At 42.9% G+C, this 20412-nt stretch overlaps 1 protein-coding gene across 1 annotated transcript; it reads left to right on the forward strand.

Moving 5' to 3' along the window:
• Window positions 1-817: 817 nt before the first annotated feature.
• PTGER4 (prostaglandin E receptor 4) lies at window positions 818-16898 on the forward strand (the record flags this gene model as incomplete). Its single annotated transcript, XM_080710569.1, has 2 exons — window positions 818-1696; window positions 16308-16898. The coding sequence occupies 2 exons, from the start codon at window positions 818-820 to the stop codon at window positions 16896-16898; spliced, it is 1470 nt and encodes a 489-aa protein (XP_080566695.1).
• Between the last annotated feature and the right edge of the window lie 3514 nt (window positions 16899-20412).

The following is a 20412-nucleotide window of genomic DNA, read 5'->3' on the forward strand; positions in this document are numbered from 1 at the left end:
CCGGGATTGGTCTTTGAAGAAAGAAAATCGAACGAGAAACCCGCGACCAGCCTTCACTGAGCGACCTGCTGCCCACCTAGATCTTCAAGGGTTTGAAAGCTAGCCACTGACCCCAGTTCCAGAAATTGGTTGGCAGCCACCGAGGGCCGGCTTTGAAAAACCAAAACGCTTGGCAAATTCTACGCTACGGGGGACGAGGCTGGAAACTGGTCCAGGTCATCTGAAACTGAGCCTGCGAGCTCACGGGGTAAGATGGACTAGTGGCCCCCGGGTTAGCAGCAAGGTGGTCGGGCGCTGCGGGGTTGGGTGGGGGGAGCCAGAGGGGAGAGCGCGCTTTCTAAATTGTCTTCTAAAACTTGTTTTCCGCGAGAATTTTATTGACTCCGTCTGTCGAAACTAAAGCTAGCGAGTCGTTTTTCCCTTGAGATGGGTCTTGTTCATCTTGGCGATAGAGGGAGCGGAGTGAGGAGGAGGGGAGAGGGGAAGAGGAGGAGGAGGATGAGGAGGAGGAGGAGGAGGAGGAGGAGGAGGAGGAGGAGGAGGAGGAGGGGGAGGAGGAGGAAGAGAGAAATGCAGTTATCAGCTTCTAAATATTAATGTGAGTGTAGTGGTGCTGTTGGCAGGACCTATCGGGAGTCTGGGGATTCTAGTAGCCTCAGTTTCGTGGCTGAGGTCCAGAAAGTAAGATCAAGTTGGTCTTATCAGCATATTGTTTTGGGGGCGCGGGTCTAACACCTTGCAAGTGATTTCCGTTCACCGTTCCTTTGCTTTTCTCTTATCCTCAGCTCTCCACGGCGGCGCACTGCCCGCCACCACCATGTCCACCCCGGGGGTCAACGCGTCCGCCTCGTCCAGCCCGGACCGACTGAACAGCCCAGTCACCATCCCAGCTGTGATGTTCATCTTCGGGGTGGTGGGCAACCTCGTGGCCATCGTGGTGCTATGCAAATCGCGCAAGGAGCAGAAGGAGACGACCTTCTACACGCTGGTCTGCGGGCTGGCCGTCACCGACCTACTGGGCACGTTGCTGGTGAGCCCGGTGACCATCGCCACGTACATGAAGGGCCAGTGGCCCGGGGACCGGGCGCTGTGCGACTACAGCACCTTCATCCTGCTCTTCTTCGGCCTGTCGGGCCTCAGCATCATCTGTGCCATGAGCATAGAGCGCTACCTGGCCATCAACCACGCCTACTTCTACAGCCACTACGTGGACAAGCGGCTGGCCGGCCTCACTCTCTTCGCCGTCTACGCGTCTAACGTGCTCTTCTGCGCGCTGCCCAACATGGGCCTCGGCCGCTCCAGGCTCCAGTACCCCGAGACCTGGTGCTTCATCGACTGGACCACCAACGTGACGGCGTACGCCGCCTTCTCCTACATGTACGCGGGCTTCAGCTCCTTCCTCATCCTCGCCACCGTGCTCTGCAACGTGCTGGTGTGCGGCGCGCTGCTCCGCATGCACCGCCAGTTCATGCGCCGCACCTCGCTGGGCACCGAGCAGCACCACGCGGCCGCCACCGCCGCCGCCCTGGCCTCGGCCGCCTGGCGGGGCCCCCCCTCGGCCTCCCCGGCCCTGCCGCGCCTCAGCGACTTTCGCCGCCGCCGGAGCTTCCGCCGCATGGCGGGCGCGGAGATCCAGATGGTCATCTTACTGATCGCCACCTCGCTGGTGGTACTCATCTGCTCCATCCCTCTGGTGGTGAGTGACGGGGCGGAGCCCCACTCTGACCCTTTCCCCCCACATCCCCACCCCGCATCCACCTCTCTCCCCAGCTTCTTCCTGTCCTTCCTATTGTTTTGGAGGCGATGGTGTCTCCTCCAGGTAGGGGTTGGGGTCCACACATGGTCTCTCAAAGGAGGCCCAGCCACCTTCTAAATCCTTACCCAAAGAAATCGAGTAGGTGCTTTCCCCCTGACATCTCCGGAGTTTCTTTCCCCTAAAAGCCTGGGTTCCCCTCCCTCAGGGACAGCCCCTGCCTGACATTTGCTTTGAGTCTTCCCGGAACACCTACCCCTCTTTCTGTCACATGTGGAGGGGAACCCTGTGTAGCTTGACTTAGCCTAGTCCTCCGTGCTTTGAAAGGCAGAGCCTGAAAAAAACGGCAGGAGCTGTGATCTCTCTGGTAAACCATTCCTTAGGGGACTAGGGCTTTTGCTGTGCTGATTTGTGTAAGGCTTTAGGGCTTTTATTTTCTTCAGTTGTGTAGTGTGTGTGTGTGTGTGTGTGTGTGTGTGTGTGGTACTAGGGGTGGAACCCAGAGGCTTTCTACCTCCAGGCTATATTCCCAGCCCTATTTTTATATTTTATTTGGAAACTGTGTCTCATTTAAGTTGCTGAGAGCCTCACTAAGTAGCTGAGGCTGGCTTCTAACCTGCGTGATCCTCCTGTCTCAGCCTCCCAAGTGCTGGGATTACAAGTGTGCACCACCACCCCGGGCTAATTGTGTAGATTTTTTAGAGCAAGGAGAAATAGTGGTTGCTCTTTAGCGTAATTCCTTCACTTCACAGGGAAAGAGAGTGACTTGGAATAATCCAGCAAAACCTACATGTCAAGCTAAGTCCTGACTCTCCACCATGCTGTGCCTGCTAGGACATCCTAATGCACGCACTTGATAACTCTTACTCAGGGAAGGACCTAGACCCAGTTTCCTTCCTTCTTTCTTCAGGCCAGGAAAGCAAGATTTCTGAGGGGGCCAGTTATGGACAGGCTGATGTACATGGAGTAATTAATTTGAATTCTCAGTAGCCATGAGAGGCCTAGTACCTTCAGAGGAAAAGTGAGGTTCTCTCTGGGATGGTTCTTATTTATTGCCCAGCCAAAGTCCTATAGTTTGTATCACCCTTAGGCCAGGGGACTCCAAACTCTGTTCCTGCAATACCATGTAGTTTCCCCCTACAACACTTCTAATTTCGGCTTTTCACACTGTGTTGGAGTTTTTGTACACTTCATTTTTAGGCAACATCCATTTTAAAGTTGCCTTTGGTTTAACTTTTATAACATTATAAACAGAAGCTGGGTGCAATGGCTCACACCTGCAATCCTAGTACTTAGGAGGCTGAGGTAGTAGCATCAGAGGTTCAAGGTCATTACAGGGTAACTTAGCAAGACCCTGTTTCAAAATTAAAAGATAAAAAGGAGGGCTGGAGGTGTAGCTCAGAGGTGGAATGCCCGTAGTTCCATCCCCAGTATCATCCGAAAAAAGAAGGACTGGGAGTTTAGCTCAGAGGTAGAATACCCTTAGGTTCAGTCCCCAATACAACTATCAAAAATGTTCCAACACTACCTAGGTCTCTACTTTGCCTGTCATTAAGATGGAATGCACCAGAAACAAATGGGCAGATGAACACAATTCATAACTCCTTATCTAATTTATCTTGAAAGCAACTAGTTTTATTAATCTAAACACTGCATTCCTGGAAATTCTAAAATGCCAACTCAAAAGGAGATGACGCTTCTGCCTTATGCTTCCTGGGAGCAGGAGGAAAGAAATGTAATGGGCTATTATCCTTTTCTTCCCCTTATTAATACTGTCAGGGACCTCTGGTATAAAAATATTTTATCTCTGATAAAAGTGACTGTAAATGGAAGGAACTCAGAAGTGGCCGAGAGCCAGCATACAGTAGCATCTTGCCAATTTGTATAAACAGAAGTAAATTGGCCAGAAGAACCTTAAGCCATTCCAGGACTCAATGTAATTTACAGGGTTAAGTCACATTTGAGCCACATAAATATATCTTACTATCTAAAGTGGCCACTCAGAGTAAAGGGAGCTTTAAGGGGGAAGGACTTTGCTCCCGCTGAGGCCAGAGTTCTCCGGGCTCTGTCTCATGTTCTACAGAGCAGTCGGTGACCAAGTGAGTGGTTGCTATGTACAGGGAATCTGCTTTCAGGAGCTGAAGGATTAGCAGCATGCACATACCTTTTCAGTGTTTTTGCTGGAGGTGAGCTTGTGAAGCTATTGATTTTTGCGCAGCTATGGATCAAGTGTTTTCCTCCAGCATCTGGAGAGACATCTAAAGCTGATTGCATTCTATGGGCTGACATGGTATGTAGACCTGGCCCTCAGGTACAGGGCCATTTATGACAATGCCTTTGAAATTATTTGAGGAATCAATCATATTTTAGCTAACAACGAATACTGATCACTCCATAGAAACTCAGTAGTATGTAGGAGATATTAAGTGATCTCAACCTGAACTTTGAAAGTGGTTAGGCGAAGAGGTAATCACATGAGTCAAGAACTTACGGACTTAATGAGAAAGTGGGAATAAAACAAATATAGTGACTTTGGCTTTTCACCTTTAGTTTTGAGGACTGAAATCAAATTTTAGAATCTTCTTAAATGTAAGTTAGTGGCAACTCATGGGGAATTATACTACCCACCACACATGCACAACTCAGCAATTACTAAGAGTCAAAAGGGAAATTTATTAACAAACATTGATAGGTCTTTCTTGGATTATTTTTACATCATTTTTTTCATTTCTCATATTCCCAGTGTAATTTAGAATTAATCTTCTGAACTCTGACTTTTAAAGCTGTGGAACCTTTTTTTCAGTTCTAAGAGAAGCAATGAAGCATCTAGGTTAACTTTATCAAATAAAGGTGGTAATTAGTCCCATGTGAGCGAACTCAAACCCTTTGAATCACTTAAAACGCTTTGGAGTATAAAATACAATGCTTTGGAAAGGCTACGGACCAGAGCAAGTGTACATTCCTTGGACTTCCGGGAAGCTTGACACAATATAGTAGGAAAATGAGCAACCACTGAAAAGCAGCCAGTTTTTGTCTTCAGGACACCAGTGAAGCCACAGCTTACAGTGACTGATACTGAATTTAGTACAAAAAGTACTTAATTTGTTGCTGGAAATATGTGTCTCATAAAAAGAGCTGCGTTTGGAGTGGAATCGAGAAAGGTCGGGAAGTTAGTTGTGCTGTGCCAAAGCTACAGAGTTCTCTGAAGTGGGTCATAATCAAGGAGTAAATAGGAGAATGGTGCTTCTTGTCATTTTGCCCATTTTTCTACTTGTAAGCAATCTAAGTCCCAGGACTTTTTTAATAACAAGAGAGGATGAAAAATTGAATGAATATGCTTAAGATAAATTTTTTAAAGGGTTGCCTTCATTAGAAATATACAAGCAAGACAATTCCGAAGGCCCTGGTGTTAATGACCAGATCCATTTCTGGTGCCTAATTTTTTAGTTATGGTACTAACTTTATGATAATGCTTACAATCAAATATTTTACCTGTGGGCCAAACAGTTAAACTGTAAGATGTGGGAAGGCGTTTTCCTCCCTGTACAGGCAAGCCAAGGAAATACTAATTGCTTATTTGTTTATTTTCCTTCTTCTAACTCTGAACTAACAAGTATCCATCTCTATTAGGAATGGAATGCCCAACTTGATTAACTTCTGCCTTGGTCTGGTGAAATTGAAGCCTTTTAAAAATGGCTTCCTGGGAGTGTTTATTTGGTTGTTTACTATAAACCAGTTGTCTCTATAAAGGCATCATTAGCATTCAATCAACAAAAGGAGATAAAAACTGCACGAATAGGTACACTTTTGTTTATTGAAGGCAAATGGGACATAGGGCCAGAAAACAGCCCATGGGATTTCAGGTGGGGAAAAATGACACCTCTGGGTCTAAGGGTAATGCCCTCAACTTGGATACAACTACAGCAGAATCAAAAGGACTTGTCTTTCTAATAAATTTAGCTAAGTTAAAAAGATGGCAATTCCTAGAAGCAGATTTTTAGTGATAACATGAAATTGCAGACCCAGTAGTTCTACTCTAAAGACTGCAGAGTAACACAACAAGTCAGGTATTTTCACATCTGGCATCCCATTTTAGTCCTGAGAAAGCTCTAGAAAGAAAGTAGAGCAGATCAGTATTTTTACCCTATCTGTGCCTCTGTTTCTCCAGCTGCAGATGAATTAATTCAGTGAGTTTTACTGGGTAACTATGGGTGTATCCTAGCCCAGTGCTCTTTTTTTTTTTTACCTTGCTTGGCTGAGTTGTCAAGCCTTAGTTTTATTGAGCAAGATTTTCCCCCCATAGCTGGCTAAAGTCATTCTTGTAGTTTCCTGTTGAAGATGAAAGTTAAAAATAAAAAAAAACTACCAGAAATAAAATTTTAATGTAGAGATTGACTAATAGACATTCAGTAACTTGCCTACAATAAGTAGTCAGCTAATGACCCAGGAAAACAAGAAATGTAGTCTCCCTTACCACCACCCAATCAGGAACGCTATCTATGATCCTTCACCTAAAAAAACATGTGGTAAGAACTTCTAGTAACGCTGGGTCAATTTCCACCCTTCACAAGGCATTGAGATAATTGAGCACACACAGATAATTCCTTTTATGTGCTTGGAACGGAACAAGCCGCATGCATGCACAAATCCAGTTACAGATCTTGTCATTTATTGGAAAGCATTACTATTTTGACAGTCGATTGTTAAATCAGTCTGACCTAGATTTCAGCGTGTTTTTTGCTTTAGTTTAACACCCCCTGCAAGCAGGTTGTTCTTCAGTAAGAAGTACATGTTTTCAATACCACATCATTCATCATACGTCAAAGTTACAACTTTCCAACAGTTTTTAAATCACTGGTATATTTTAGTGTCCAAGTTTCCACATACGAGTCAAGAGAGCCAACCTATACATTATAAGTATAGTAAGCACTTTAACAATTTATGCACAAATTGTAAGGAACACAGAGAAGATTTGAACAGAGGTCCGTTTGATAGCTTGGGTGTTTACCTCTGCAACACGGACCCTCCCTTGAACTTTCCTGTTATCACAGCTTCTTGTGAATTCATCAGATCTTCTTCAAGTTACATTCCACTGTTCTTGAACACTAAGTGCTAATTATTTTCAAAAAGTGTAGAATAATGTAATGTGTGCCAATATTAATAAAATGTCTCATGAAGAAATCTATAGCCATTCTAAAAAAGGCCCATTTTTAAAATAGAAAGTAGAATCGTTGTTTAAATTCAGTGAGTTTTTTTTTTCTTCTGACTCAGAGGTTCTGTTTTATCAACAGCTCTGTCTTCCAACACTAAAAACTGCCTGAACTTGTTTATTTATGTAACATATAGAGCCTGTTAGACAAGAGTTCCAGACAGTGTTTTCACCTCCCACATTACATGGAAGTACTACCTTTTAGTTTGGATTTCCCTCTTTTCTGGGAGAGGAAATCAAGTAGCCTTTAAAGTAAAGCAGAGAGCTGGGCATAGTGGCACAGGCTTGTAATCCCCACCCCCACCCCGCTTGGGAGGCAGAGACGGAGGATCCTGCAGGTTCGAAGCCAGCCTCAGCTGGCTTAAGAGACCCTGTTTCCAAATAAAATATAAAATAGGTCTGAGAGTGTAGCCCAGAGGTAGAAGGCCCCTGTGTTCCATCCCTAGTACCACAAAACAAAACAACAACAACAAAAAAACAAAAATAAAAAAAGTAAAGCAGAGGTTGCTATAGTTATGTAAACCTTACAAAATGCATGGCTTTTTCTCTTGTCTTTTCTCTGCTTCAAATAAACCTCCCTGAGAATATGATGTAAGTAAAACTCATCCATATTTTGTATTTTCAAATAAGGATTTTTTTTACCTAAATTTAGCTTTTTGTATTTTACACTCACCTTTCTGCTACCCTGTGAACTGAAAAAATATTAAATAACCACGTCTATGGCTTGTACTAATTGTAAGCACCCCCTCTGGGTGGAACTCTAAAATAGAGCTTTTTTTATTATTATTACAGCTTCTTTTCATTACCTTCTGTAGCAGTCAAAATGAACTATGGCTGTGGATGAAGTGAGGCAGGAAGTGATTTCTTGCCTCTCCTCACCTTTGAGTATGAAATCCCATTATTAGATTTTTACAACACTCTAACTTTTCTAAAAGGTCACAGAAGTTTAAAAATAAAATGCTAACTCCTGATACATTCCTTTAAGTAGCTATAAAATTCATTCTATTTTAACTGTTCCAAAAATTTTACTCCTTTCAGTAGTAACTGTTTCCTCTGAGGTTGTGGCGATTGTAGAAGCAACCGGCAAGGAAACATGTCAGCAACGCATAGTTCAGACTTAACCAAGATTCTGGTGGAGAGCGCTTTGGAAATGGCCAAGCAGAGCACGTCTTAGGGAGGGGAGACACTGGGCTACCATAGCTCCCAAGCAGAGCAACACTGCCACCTAGAGGCTTCAAGTCTCAAGTCCACGCAAATCCTGCCAAGAACAGTTTTTGGTGTTTTGTTTTGTTTTTGTGGTGCTGGGGATGGAGCCCAGAGACTTTCTACCTTCGGGCTACACTCCCAGACCTATTTTGTATTTTATTTGGAAACGGGGTTTCACCAAGATGCTGAGAGCCTCACTAAGTAGCCGAGGCTGGCTTTGAACCTGTGCAATCCTCCTGTCTCAGCCTCCCCAACGCGGGGATTACAAGCGTGCGCCACCACGCCCTGCTCCAAGAACAGATTTAAATTCATTTTTTTAAAAAACCAGCCGGGCGTAGTGGCGCATGCTTGTAATCCCAGCATTCTGGAAGCTGAGACCGGAGGATGGCGGTTTGTGGACAGCCTCAGCTACTTAGTGAGGCCTGACAACTTAGTGAGATTCTGTTTCAAAATAAAGAATAAAAAATAGAGGAGGGGATGTAACTTGGAGGTCGGATGCCCCTGGGTTCCATCCCCAGACCTGCAAAACATAATAAATAAACAAATAAAACCCTTAGGAACATAATGTGGGACGTGGGTGAAATACATAGCTCATGCTTTTATTGCCAACAATTCCATCACCTGGAAAGAATTTTTAAGCAGAAATCCAGTTTAATAGGACAAAACAACAACAACAATAACACGAAGTTCATCAGGAAACCGGGGCTCAGACCAGACTCAACCAACAGGATAGGTGTTCCGCAAAACGTGCAGCTCTCATAACAAACACCTCCTCTGAGGAAGAAACGAGAGACAGCGCACTTCCCAGGCATCATCGAGGGCCTTGGAAAGCTTCCGGGAAGAAGCCATGGTGGTTTTTGTGAAGATTAAAAAAAAAAAAAAAAAATCGACTTCCGGGAAGATGGCGACCAAGAAAAGCGGGGCTTAAGAGTCCCGCTAACAACCAATCTCCATTACCACAAAAAGAGCGCCTTTCATAGCCAGAAAACACCATCACCAGAAAAACAAAAAAACCACCAGGCTCCAGAGAGAAAGCGGACTGAGAACAGAGCTCAGAGCCACAGAGGAGACACACGCGCCCGAGGACGCAGCAGCAGCGCCATACTGCCGGCGGCAGCGGCGAACTCAGCGGACGGCTACAGCAAGCCGAGGTGAGCCGATGCGGAACAGCCAGGCGGGATTTTTCGGCATAGACAGCATTTAAAGCTCCCAGTGGCTGAGCTCAGCACACGCTGCAGGGATTCAGAGTAGAAATCAAAACCAGAGAAGAAAAAATACGCCAGCCTCATGGCCGAGGGCGTGGCAGAGGCGCCATATTGCCACCGGCGGCGGCAGCAGCAGTGAATTCACCGAGTCCAGTACAGCTATATCTACGTACTCAAGAACAGTGAGTCAAATTGCGGGCCACAGAGGAGAAATCCCAGTATTGTGCCTCCTGGGACTTGACCCAGTGAGGGAGTGGTGGTGGCAGAGATATCACACCATAGGAGAGCGTGCAACCTGGCACCCCCCATAGTTTAAAGCAGCCTCTATCGACTCCCTGGGTCGGAGACTCTGTGATACAACCCAGTAAAGGAGTAGTAGGGTCTGAGATAATACAGACTCGAGATCCAGAGCACCTTAAGTGAAGCCATAGTGACCCAAGGGAAGAACCCAGAGAGGGCACAAACCTCCGAAATCATGGGAAAGAGGAATAACACTGAAGTAATGAATGTGCACAACCCCACAACATCAGAACCTGATAAAACAGAAAATCAGAGATTTCTAGAAGATCAAATCAGGAAAATAACTGTAGAAATAATAGAGGTGCTTCGAAAAGAACTCAGAGAGAGCCAAAAAGAGATAAAGGATGCAATTAATGAAGTAAAGGCCTCAATTCAAAGCACAAACAACCGATTAGACCACATGGAGAACAGAATCTCGCTCTTAGAAGATGAGCAATCCAAAAATGAATGCATAGTTTCTAATCTAGAAAAAGATATCCAACAGCAGGAATCTGACATTGAAGAAATATGGGTCCATCTTAAGAGAGCTAACCTAAGAATAATTGGAATAGAGGAGGGAAAAGAAAGTGATACCAAAGGGATCAACAATCTCTTCAAGGAAGTAATAGCAGAAAATTTTCCAAATATAGAGCAAGAGGTTGATACACAGATCCAGGAAACTTATAGAACTCCCTTTAGACAGGATCCGAGAAAAGGATCCCCACGCCATATAATTGTCAAAATGACCAATGTGGAAGCCAAGCAGAGAATCTTAAAGGCAACAAAAACAAAGGGCCAAGTGACATTCAGAGGCAAACCAATTAGAATCACTCCAGACTTCCCAAACCAAGTCATGAGAGCCAGAAGGGCTTGGAGTAACATATTCCAAACTCTGAAAGAAAACAACTTCCAGCCAAAAATTTCCTATCCAGCAAAACTTTCTATCAAATTAGATGGAGAAATAAGAAGCTTCCATGACAAACAGAAACTGAAGGAATTTATGTCTTCAAAACCAGCGCTAGAGAAAATACTCAAAGAGATTAACTACAAAGAAGAAATAGGTAACACACACCAGAACCAGAGAAACAAGAGTTTCCATCCAACAGACAACTAAGATTGGTTATCTGTGGAGATTCATTATTTATGTTAGTCTTTTACCTATCTCTAAATTGTATTGTTTGCCTTTATTGTTGTTAATTTTTAGGATGTCTAGTTGGAATATTAATATACCTTCAGATATAGCATTTGGAAATATTTTATCCAATTCTATTAGTAACTTTTAACTCTGTTTACATTGTCTTTGGATATACAATATTTTCTTTTATTCTTTTAGGGAGTTTGTATATTCTTCTGTTGCCTGTGCCATTGAAATCATATCCAAGAAATCACTGCCAATTTCAATGTTGTGAGGTTTTATGACCCAGATTTTCTCCTAAAAGTTTATAGTCTTAAGATTTATATTTAGGTCTTTTATCTAGTTTGAGTTAATACTTGTATGTGGGATTAGGTAAGGGTCCAATTTTATTCTTTTCCATGTAATTATTATGTTTCAACAATATTTAGTTAAAAGATTATTACTTCCACCACCAAATGTTCGTGGAAACCTTGTCAAAAATAACTTGACAATATAGGGAAGAAGTTAGCTCTAGGCTTGTATTTAACTCCAATGGTCTATATATCTGCCTTTAGAACAGTACTATACTGTTTCAATTATTGTAGCTTTATATGGTTTGAAATCAGAAAATATACATCTTCTAGCTTTGTTTTTGCTTCGAGATTGTTTTGGGTATCTAGAGTCCATATTCCATATCAGGATAGATTTTTTTCTGAAAAATAAATATATGATAGTTTCACCTAAAAAAAAAGAAAAAAATATTCTCTGGTAAGAAAGAAAGCAAAAAGAAATATTGAAATGTTATCTTTAAGTCATCAAAAGCTTGGTATCAGACAAATGAAACTGTTATGTGAGATTATCATTTTTAATTTTGGATAAATTGCTATAATACTAGATGTCAACCACTAAGCCAAGCATGGGAGGGAGGGATGGGGAGAGAATGGGGTGGGGATCGGGTGGGGGCTGACTGGGCGATGTGTGCATGTATGTCTACAAAAGTTTGTATCCCACTATGATGTATGAATACAGTGCACCAATAAAAAATAAAAAAAATAAAAAAAAATTCCTTTCTCACTAGAAAAGTGAGAATGAATATTTTAGCCAGTTATAATAGTTTCTACCTATAATATCCTAGATAGTATCACTATCCCTATGGGGCTTTGATCACATGAAATATGTCTAGTTCACATTACTATACAACATAAGTGTAAAATTCTTATGAGATTAATTTTTAGTACAACAAATATTAAATATCTTATTACTTTTTGTAATTATAGGTTGACATAATAAATTTGACTATACTGAATCAAAAAAAAAAAAAATCAGGCATGCTTGTCTCAATATTATCCCAGCATAGTTTCCATTGGTATTTTAAGTGAAGACATCACATACTGTTGTTCATTCTAATTCATGCTTTATTAAACTGTCTTCTAGACCTCAAGATGGCCGTTTCATCTTGGAATCACTTTGCCATACTGTTTTGTGAGATTTATAGGTCCATAACCCCCTATCTAAAATCATTAGAGCCAGACACATTTCAGAATTTAGAATTTATTGACTTTTTTTTTTTTTTTTTTTTTGGTGGTACTGAGGTTCCTGGAAACCCTTCTACCTCCGGGCTACACTCCAAGACCCATTTTTATATTTTTATTTGGAAACAGGGTATCTTAAGCCAGCCGGGCTGACTTCCAACCTGCGCGATCCTCTCTCCGCCTCCCAAGCGCGGGGATTACAGGCGTGCGCCACCACTGGCCAGCGAATTTATTAACTTTAAAACAGTAAATTTTTTTTAGCCAGGTGTGGTGGCGCACGCTTGTAATCCCCGTGCTTGGGAGGCTGAAACAGGAGGATCGCATGGGTTCGAAGCCAGCCTCTTGGTGAGGCTCTCAGCAACTTAGTGAGACCCTGTTTCCAAATAAAATATAAAGTAGGTCTGGGAGTATAGCCCGGAGGTAGGAAACCTCTGGGTTCCACCCCCAGTACCACCAAAAAAAAAAAAAAAGTAAACATTTTTTGCACTACTGAAGATGGAACCCAGGGGTGTTCTGCCTCCAAGCTAAGCCCTCAGCCCTATTTTTTATTCTTTATTTTGAAACAGGGTCTCACTAAGTTGTGAAGGGCTGAGGCTGTTTGCAAAATGTGATCCTCCTGTCTCAGTCTCCCAAATGCTGGGATTATAAGCGTGCGTCACCACGCCTGGAAAAAGTAATTATTATTTGCCAGAAAATATGTAATATTCACAACAGAACTGGGACAGTGCCCCTGGAACAAAACAGAAATATTTCTTTTAATTGGATTTTTAAAAAAAAAAAACTATAAATAGCAGTATAGTCCATTCAGTTCAGGTTTTGGTGCCAAGTTTAGGTCAGGTTTTGCAACCAAGTAAGTTGCCAGTACAAAACTAATGACAAAAACAAAAATTTCTTCATGAAGGATCTCATGGACCTGTAGCTAATTAAATTCTGCTAGGTCTATAATATCATTAGATGAGAGGCCGAGACAGGAGGATAGCACATTTAAGGCCAGCCTCAGCAACATAGCAAGACCCCGTTTCAAATCCAAATTTTCAAAAGGGCTGGGGGTATAGCTCGGAGGTAGAATCTACCTGGGTTCAATCCCCAGTTACACAATAAAACCACCTAAATCCCAGCTAAGGAACAAATAGAAATATCATTGTATAATTAGATAGATATCAGATTTGGCATCGTCTAGGACCAAGTTTTATATAAATTAAACATTGCAGATTAATGAAACTTGTTTCTTTAAACATTTGATACTTTCATTTTGTTGTACATTGTTGTAATTTTTGGGGGGGTGGTACTGGGGGTGGAACCCAGAGGCGTTCTACCTCCGGGCTATACTCCCAGACCTATTTTATATTTTATTTGGAAACAGGGTCTCACTAAGTTGCTGAGAGCCTCACTAAGCAGCTGAGGCTGGCTTGGAACCTGCGCGATCCTCCTGTCTCAGCCTCCCAAGTGTGGGGATTACAAGCGCACGCCACCACGCCTGGCTCACATTGTTGTAATTAAAAATATATATATCCATAACCTTTTCTGGTGAATCAATAAAAAACTATTAAACTTTATGGTAAGGCAGCAGTGTCTTCAAATCTTGTTAAAGTTAGAAATGTTTGCTTCTAATTCATACATACAGGCTCCAGGTGTGCCTTTTGTGAGATCTCGTTTTCCATTTTATGTTTATTTATTTTCCCCAGCTGTGAGACTCTCTTTTTCTCCCTAACCAAGAAATGTTTGCCAAAGGCAAGTAATAATGACCAAATAATTACCAAAGACAGATGGTAATGATCTCAAAAGCACTCTTTTTATTTGAATTACAGATGAGATTTTCTTATACCCATGATGCTGGTACAGTTAGAAATGAAATGTAGGCACACACACAAAAATAGTAGTTGAAGAGTAAGCTTGAGAGTATACTTGAGTCCTCAACAAGTGCTTTTTCATCTAAGAGGTGAAATGATGCTCTTCCTTACGTTTGTACCAACCCATGCACTTTTCAATGAATCATTCAACATTCCTTGAAGTTGACATCATTTCATTCTTCCGTGACTTTGCACATGGAACTACCCCTCTTTGAAATGTTATTTCCTTTCTTCTAAATTTAGCAAACTCTACTCACCCATCAAAACTCAGCACAGCCTCCCCTTCCCAGCAAGTGTTTTCTGCCTGCTCTCCAGGTCTGGATTAGCTGCGCCCTATGTGTACACCTCTCTTGCTTCATCTCATTACTCTGCAGTAGGAATTGATCTACTTTCCTTGCCTTCCTGGACTATTATACATTACTGCCTTCAAAAAGTTTATGACACCTAATACAAGGTTTTGTCCCGGAAACTATCAAAATGCCTGAAACACAGCAAGCGCTTATGTTAAATGGCATAATGATGAAAGAATGTAAATAAGTGATTATAATAGAAATTTTTACTTTTAATATGATTTTATTAAGGGTATTTTGAATTGCTAAAAATAAGACTCCAAAATAGCAAAGAGGTTGCTAGGTCGATTTTGCATGTGATCGGTGCCCTGCCTGGCACATGGTGGACTGGCAGACAGGGCTCCTGCTTTAATAGTTCAAGCTGCACTAGAAGGAGTTGGCTTCTCCGCTGGTCTCTTTGCAGGAGATTGGCTCAAAGGCTATACAAGCAAATAGTAGAAACTGGTTCTAACTGGCGCTTCAGGGTAAAGTCACTGAATGGCAGTTGAGCCCTGCCTTGGAAGATAAACAAAATTCTAGTCTGCAAGCTGCAAGGAGCTACTGAAAGATTTGGCAGCTGAATAGCATAATCAGATATATATTTTAGAAGTAATCTTTTGGTAGCAGTTCAGAGATGATTTGCAGAGGAGAAGAATTACAGGTGAGAAGGCTAGTTTGGCGACTGATGCAATATCATCTCCAAGTGAGAAATGGAATTAAAGGGGAAAAAATTGAGGTTTTGGTTAAAGCAGGTGCAGTTGCACAGTTCTGTGTATCCAGCTACTCCAGAGGCTGAGGCAGGAGGATCACAAGTTTGAGTCCAGCCTTGGCAATTTAGTGAGACCCCCATCTCAAAAAAGAAGAAATTTAAAGGGCTGGTGTATAGTTCAATGATAAACTACCCCTGGGTCAAACCTGAGTACACACACACAAACACACACACACACACACACACACACACACACACACACACACAGAGAGAGATGATTTTTGCTGAAAAAAAAAACAGTTGATATCACTAGATGATTATTATACCTAGGGAAGAAAGTCATAGATAAAAGAAAAATTATTTTCTGGTCATTCTGGATGGTACGTAATCCTGATAATGGTTCAAATATACCACATATACTCTCTGAAATTTAAAATAAAGGGATCTCAGCTTTTTATAATGATTACATGGTTAGTTGGTTTACTAGGTGGGCGTGGTGGTACACGCTTGTAATCCCAGCACTTAGGAGGCTGAGATAGAAGGACCATAGTTCACGGACAGCCTCAACTACTTAGTGAGGCCCTTCGCAACTCAGTGAGACCCTGTTTCAAAACAAAGAGTAAGAAATAGGGCTGGGAGTGTAACTTGGCAGTAGAATGCCCCTGGGTTCCTTCCCCAGTACCTCAAAAAGGAAAAAAAAGGGGGTGTCACTTAAAATATATAAAATGTCATTTGGAATAAGGAAAATTATGGCTCTTGGGGCGGGGAGAGATAATTCATTAGAATTATAAAAAACAAAAGCAGTCACAGAAATGAAGTCATCACAATGCTTCTTAAGATGACTGTACTCATGAATTGTCTGTGTACTCTCATTCAGGGAAAACATCATGAATAACATATCTACAAAAATCAGTTCACATCGGACTAACTCAAAACACACACCTAGTTGCATGTTGGCCACCAGCGACTTTTCTGTGGCTTAATGTGTAAGTTGCACTTTTCTCGGCAGTTACTCCCGGAAAGGAGAGCAGCTGCCTCGGTTGCTCCGGGAGATGTCGCGTCAAAGTGTTTCCAAGGCTGCAGAATTATGAACTCTAAATGTGGGCATCCCCTTTTCGCAGGTGCGAGTGTTCGTCAACCAGTTGTATCAGCCAAGCGTGGTGCGAGAAATCAGCAAGAACCCAGATTTGCAGGCCATCCGAATTGCCTCCGTGAACCCCATCCTGGACCCCTGGATATATATCCTTTTGCGCAAGACAGTGCTCAGTAAAGCAATAGAGAAGATCAAATGCCTCTTCTGCCGCATTGGTGGGTCCCGCAGAGGCCGTTCGCGGCAGCACTGCTCCGAGAGCCCGAGGACATCTTCGGCCATGTCCAGCCACTCTCGGTCCTTCCTCTCCCGGGAGCTGAAGGAGATCAGCAGCACATCTCAGACCCTCCTTTACCTGCCAGACCTCGGTGAGAATGGCCTTGGGGGCAGGAATTTGCTTCCAGGTGTGCCTGGCATGGGCCTGACCCAAGCAGACACCACTTCACTGAGAACTTTGCGAATATCAGAGACCTCAGACTCCTCACAGGGCCAGGACTCCGAGGGCGTCTTCCTGATGGACGAGGTTGGTGGGAGGGCCGGGGAGGTGCCTGCTCCCAAGGGGAGCTCCCTGCAAGTCACCTTTCCCAGCGAAACACTGAACGTGTCCGAAAAATGTATATAGCAGCTAGGAAAGGAAATGCAGAACCGTTTTCAGAACCTTCCATGATCCTGTGCAGTAGACACACCAGGGAAGCCTGTGGCTGAGCTCTAGAAGGGACGCCTGGGCCCTGCGACTCGCTGGAGCCAAGCACTTTGCAGACAATCAAGTTGATTCACAGGAGTCCCGAAGCCTGAAGCACACTGGTCGCCACCCAGCTACAGAGGAGGTCGCGACATGATGGCTGGGAGGAGCCACCCTCCATTTTTCTACTGGATAGGAGAATGGCAGACCTTAGGCCATTTTCCTAAGAGCAAGAGCTTTCTATTTGGCACACTGCAGGGTCCAGGTTCTGGAAGGGCTCAATTCCAATAAACTATGAGGGCCTCTTTATGGCTGACTTAAGTGTCTCGCTAAAGCATGAAATGTGAATTTTTATTGTTGTAAATATGATTTAAGGTATTTAAAATATTTTCTTCTCTGTGAGAAGGTTTATTGTTAATACATGGTATAATAAAATTATGGTAATCCCAACCTCCCCTCTCAGTATAACTAGCTGAAGTTACAGATGTTGGATATTTTTTTTATAAACAAGTTCAGGCTGAGATGTTGAAAATTCACACTGAAACTAATATCTATAAAATAGATATAAACTTTTTGGAGAAAGAGTTTAGTATTGTCAAAAGAATAAAAGAAAAATAACACTTAAGATGCGAAAGTTACAGTTCAAAATATTATAGTTCATTTCAAACTATGCATAATAGTGGAAAAAATTTTAGAAATTTTAGTGACATACCATTTGTTTACCCAGAAAACTGTGACTTCAGGAGAACCTAACATAATGGAAAATATTTTCAACCATTGTCCCCACTAATTGGTACTTTTAAAAATATAACAAAATTGTGGCTTTATTTATTCATAATTGAAGTATATAATATAAAAATAAAAAAGTCTAGGCAGTTGTTTTCCCTTAAATGTGTGTATGGTTTTGCTTCCCTAAGGAATGACCTAGAATATCCTTTAAAATTTAAAAGGAAGATAAAGACTTTATTCTGATATGTGCAAGGACCTCAGATGTGATTGCATTTTCCTTTTACATATGTCAAGAGTTTTACCATAAAAGAGTACAGAATGTTGGCATGTAAGGGTCACTTTCTGACAGTTTTGTGTGACCCTATAACACATATTTGAAAGACCTTTCTCAAAGAACCATTAAGCATGTTTTGTTGCTTAAAGTGTTTTTGTGAATTGCTTGGTTGTGATTAAATTCTGAGCTTGATGTCAATATGGTTTTAAGAAGTAGTTATACCAACGGAAACTATTTTGGGAATTATAATAAATAAATGCATTCAAGCTGAGTTCCATATCCTTAATTTTAGAAAACTTGTATGGTTTTTGTTTCAAGCCATCTTCTATATTCTTTTTCAAATTTATTTTTCAATAATTTTAAATTATTAAAGAAAAGTTGCAAGACTAGGAAGGGGCGTTAAATCACATAGTAGAAAACAGATTTAGAAACGCAATATGGAGGCTGGGTAGAGGGCTCAGTGGTAGAGCGCTTGCTTTAGTTTGCACAAAATCCTAAGTTCAATTCCTGGCACCAAAAAAGACAAAAAGAAAAGAAACACAGTATGAGTGATAGGTGTACTCAGAGTCACCAGCTAGTATGGAAGAGACAGCATTGCACTTAACTAGCTACATGTAAAGTATTCAAATAATTATTACAGAAGATGAGCATAAACTTTTGGTCCTTCCTTTTTGTAATCTCTCTGGCTCAGTGCTTCTCATATTTTAGCCTGCACAAATCATCTGATGAGTTTATGAAAACACAATTTCCGATTTAGTACTTCTGGGGTGTCTATATTTCTAAAAAGCTCCTGGGTGGTGTTGACTCTGCCTATTACACTTAGGGGTACACTTCAAGGATAAATTAGCTCTAGGAGTGAAGTCACAATTTGCTATTTGCGAGGTTTTTTTTTTTTGGGGGGGGTTACTGGGGTGGAACCCAGAGGCTTTCTTTTTTTTTTTTTTAGTCTTCCACATTGAGTCTATATTTATTTTTAGACCAGGATTTTAACATACATGTTTTTATGTTTTGTTTTTTTTTTTACTGTTGAATATTTTTTTAATTAATTTATTTTTTTAAATTGGTGCATTGTAGTCATATATCAATCACATTGGAGTACAAGACTTGAGAGGATATACAAGCACACATCATCCAATTAGCCCTCCTCCAGCCCCCGTCCCATTCCCTCCCCCTCCCTCCATCCCACACTTCTTTGGTGATTTACTTTGATACATTTGTTTATGTACCTCCTGCATTTTAAAGAGGCTCCGTCCTCCAGTATTACATACCCTCTGATTGGTCACATTAGTTGCTTCACTATAGGGCCCTTTCTATAGCTCAACCTCTTCCTGTTGCCCTTTTCCTCCTAGTTATTGCTGATTAAGAGAAGCGTCTGATTTATATTTTCTGCGATATTTCTCTGTGCATGCTGCGTTGCAAGTACCAATCTCACTCTTGATGGTCCCAGTAGTGGCCTGGCTACTCAGTGGACTGATCCAGACCTCGCTGGCTCACGCAGCGGCCTTGCCTCATGGGAGGACCCAGTTCTGGTCTCGCTGGCCCCTGAACCGGTCAAACCCCTAAGCTGGCTTTGGTCCCGACCTTGGAGGCCGCAGGAGTGAACTTGCCTCACGCCAGGCTCCGATGCTGGCCATTGGCCCCTGCACCAGTCTAACCCCTTGGCAGGATTCCAATCCCGGCCTCGGAGGCCCCAACACTGGTAATGCCTCATGGCAGGCTCCGATGCCGGCCTCACTGGCCCCAGCACCGGCCTAACCCCTTGACAGGCTCTTATCCTGGCCTCAGAGGCCCCAGTACCGGCCTTGCCTCAAGGCAGGCTCCGATGCCGGCCTCGCTGGCCCCAGCACCGGCCTAACCCCTTGACAGGCTCCGATCCCGGCCTCGGAGGCCCCAGCACTGGTCATGCCTCAAGGCAGGCTCCGATGCCGGCCTCGCTGGCCCCAGCACCGGCCTAACCCCTTGGCAGGCTCCGATCCCGGCCTCGGAGGCCCCAGCACACCCAGAGGCTTTCTACCTCCAGGCTATACTCCCAGACCTATTTTTTTATACTTTATTTGGAAACAGGGTCTCACTAAGTAGCTGAGGCTGGCTTCGAACTCGTGTGATCCTCCTCTATTTGCGAGTTTTTAACGATATTATTGGATGACATCAGGAAAACAGGATATTATTGGATGACATCAGGAAAACAGGATGACATCAGGAAAACAGATCTGTCGCCCTCACAGATCTACTGGCGCAGTGATTCTCAGCTAAGGTAAGAACAGAATGGCTCAGAAAAGGAGCAGGCAAGGAACACGTCAAAAACGTTCTATGTAGCCGGGCGTGGTGGCGCACGCTTGTAATCCCCGCGCTTGGGAGGCTGAGACAGGAGGATCGCACGGGTTCAAAGCCGGCCTCAGCTACTTAGTGAGGCTCTCAGCAACTTAGTGAGACCCTGTTTTCAAATAAAAT

Source organism: Muscardinus avellanarius (genome assembly GCF_963383645.1).
Source record: "Muscardinus avellanarius genome assembly, chromosome: 1".
NCBI lineage: Eukaryota > Metazoa > Chordata > Mammalia > Rodentia > Gliridae > Muscardinus > Muscardinus avellanarius.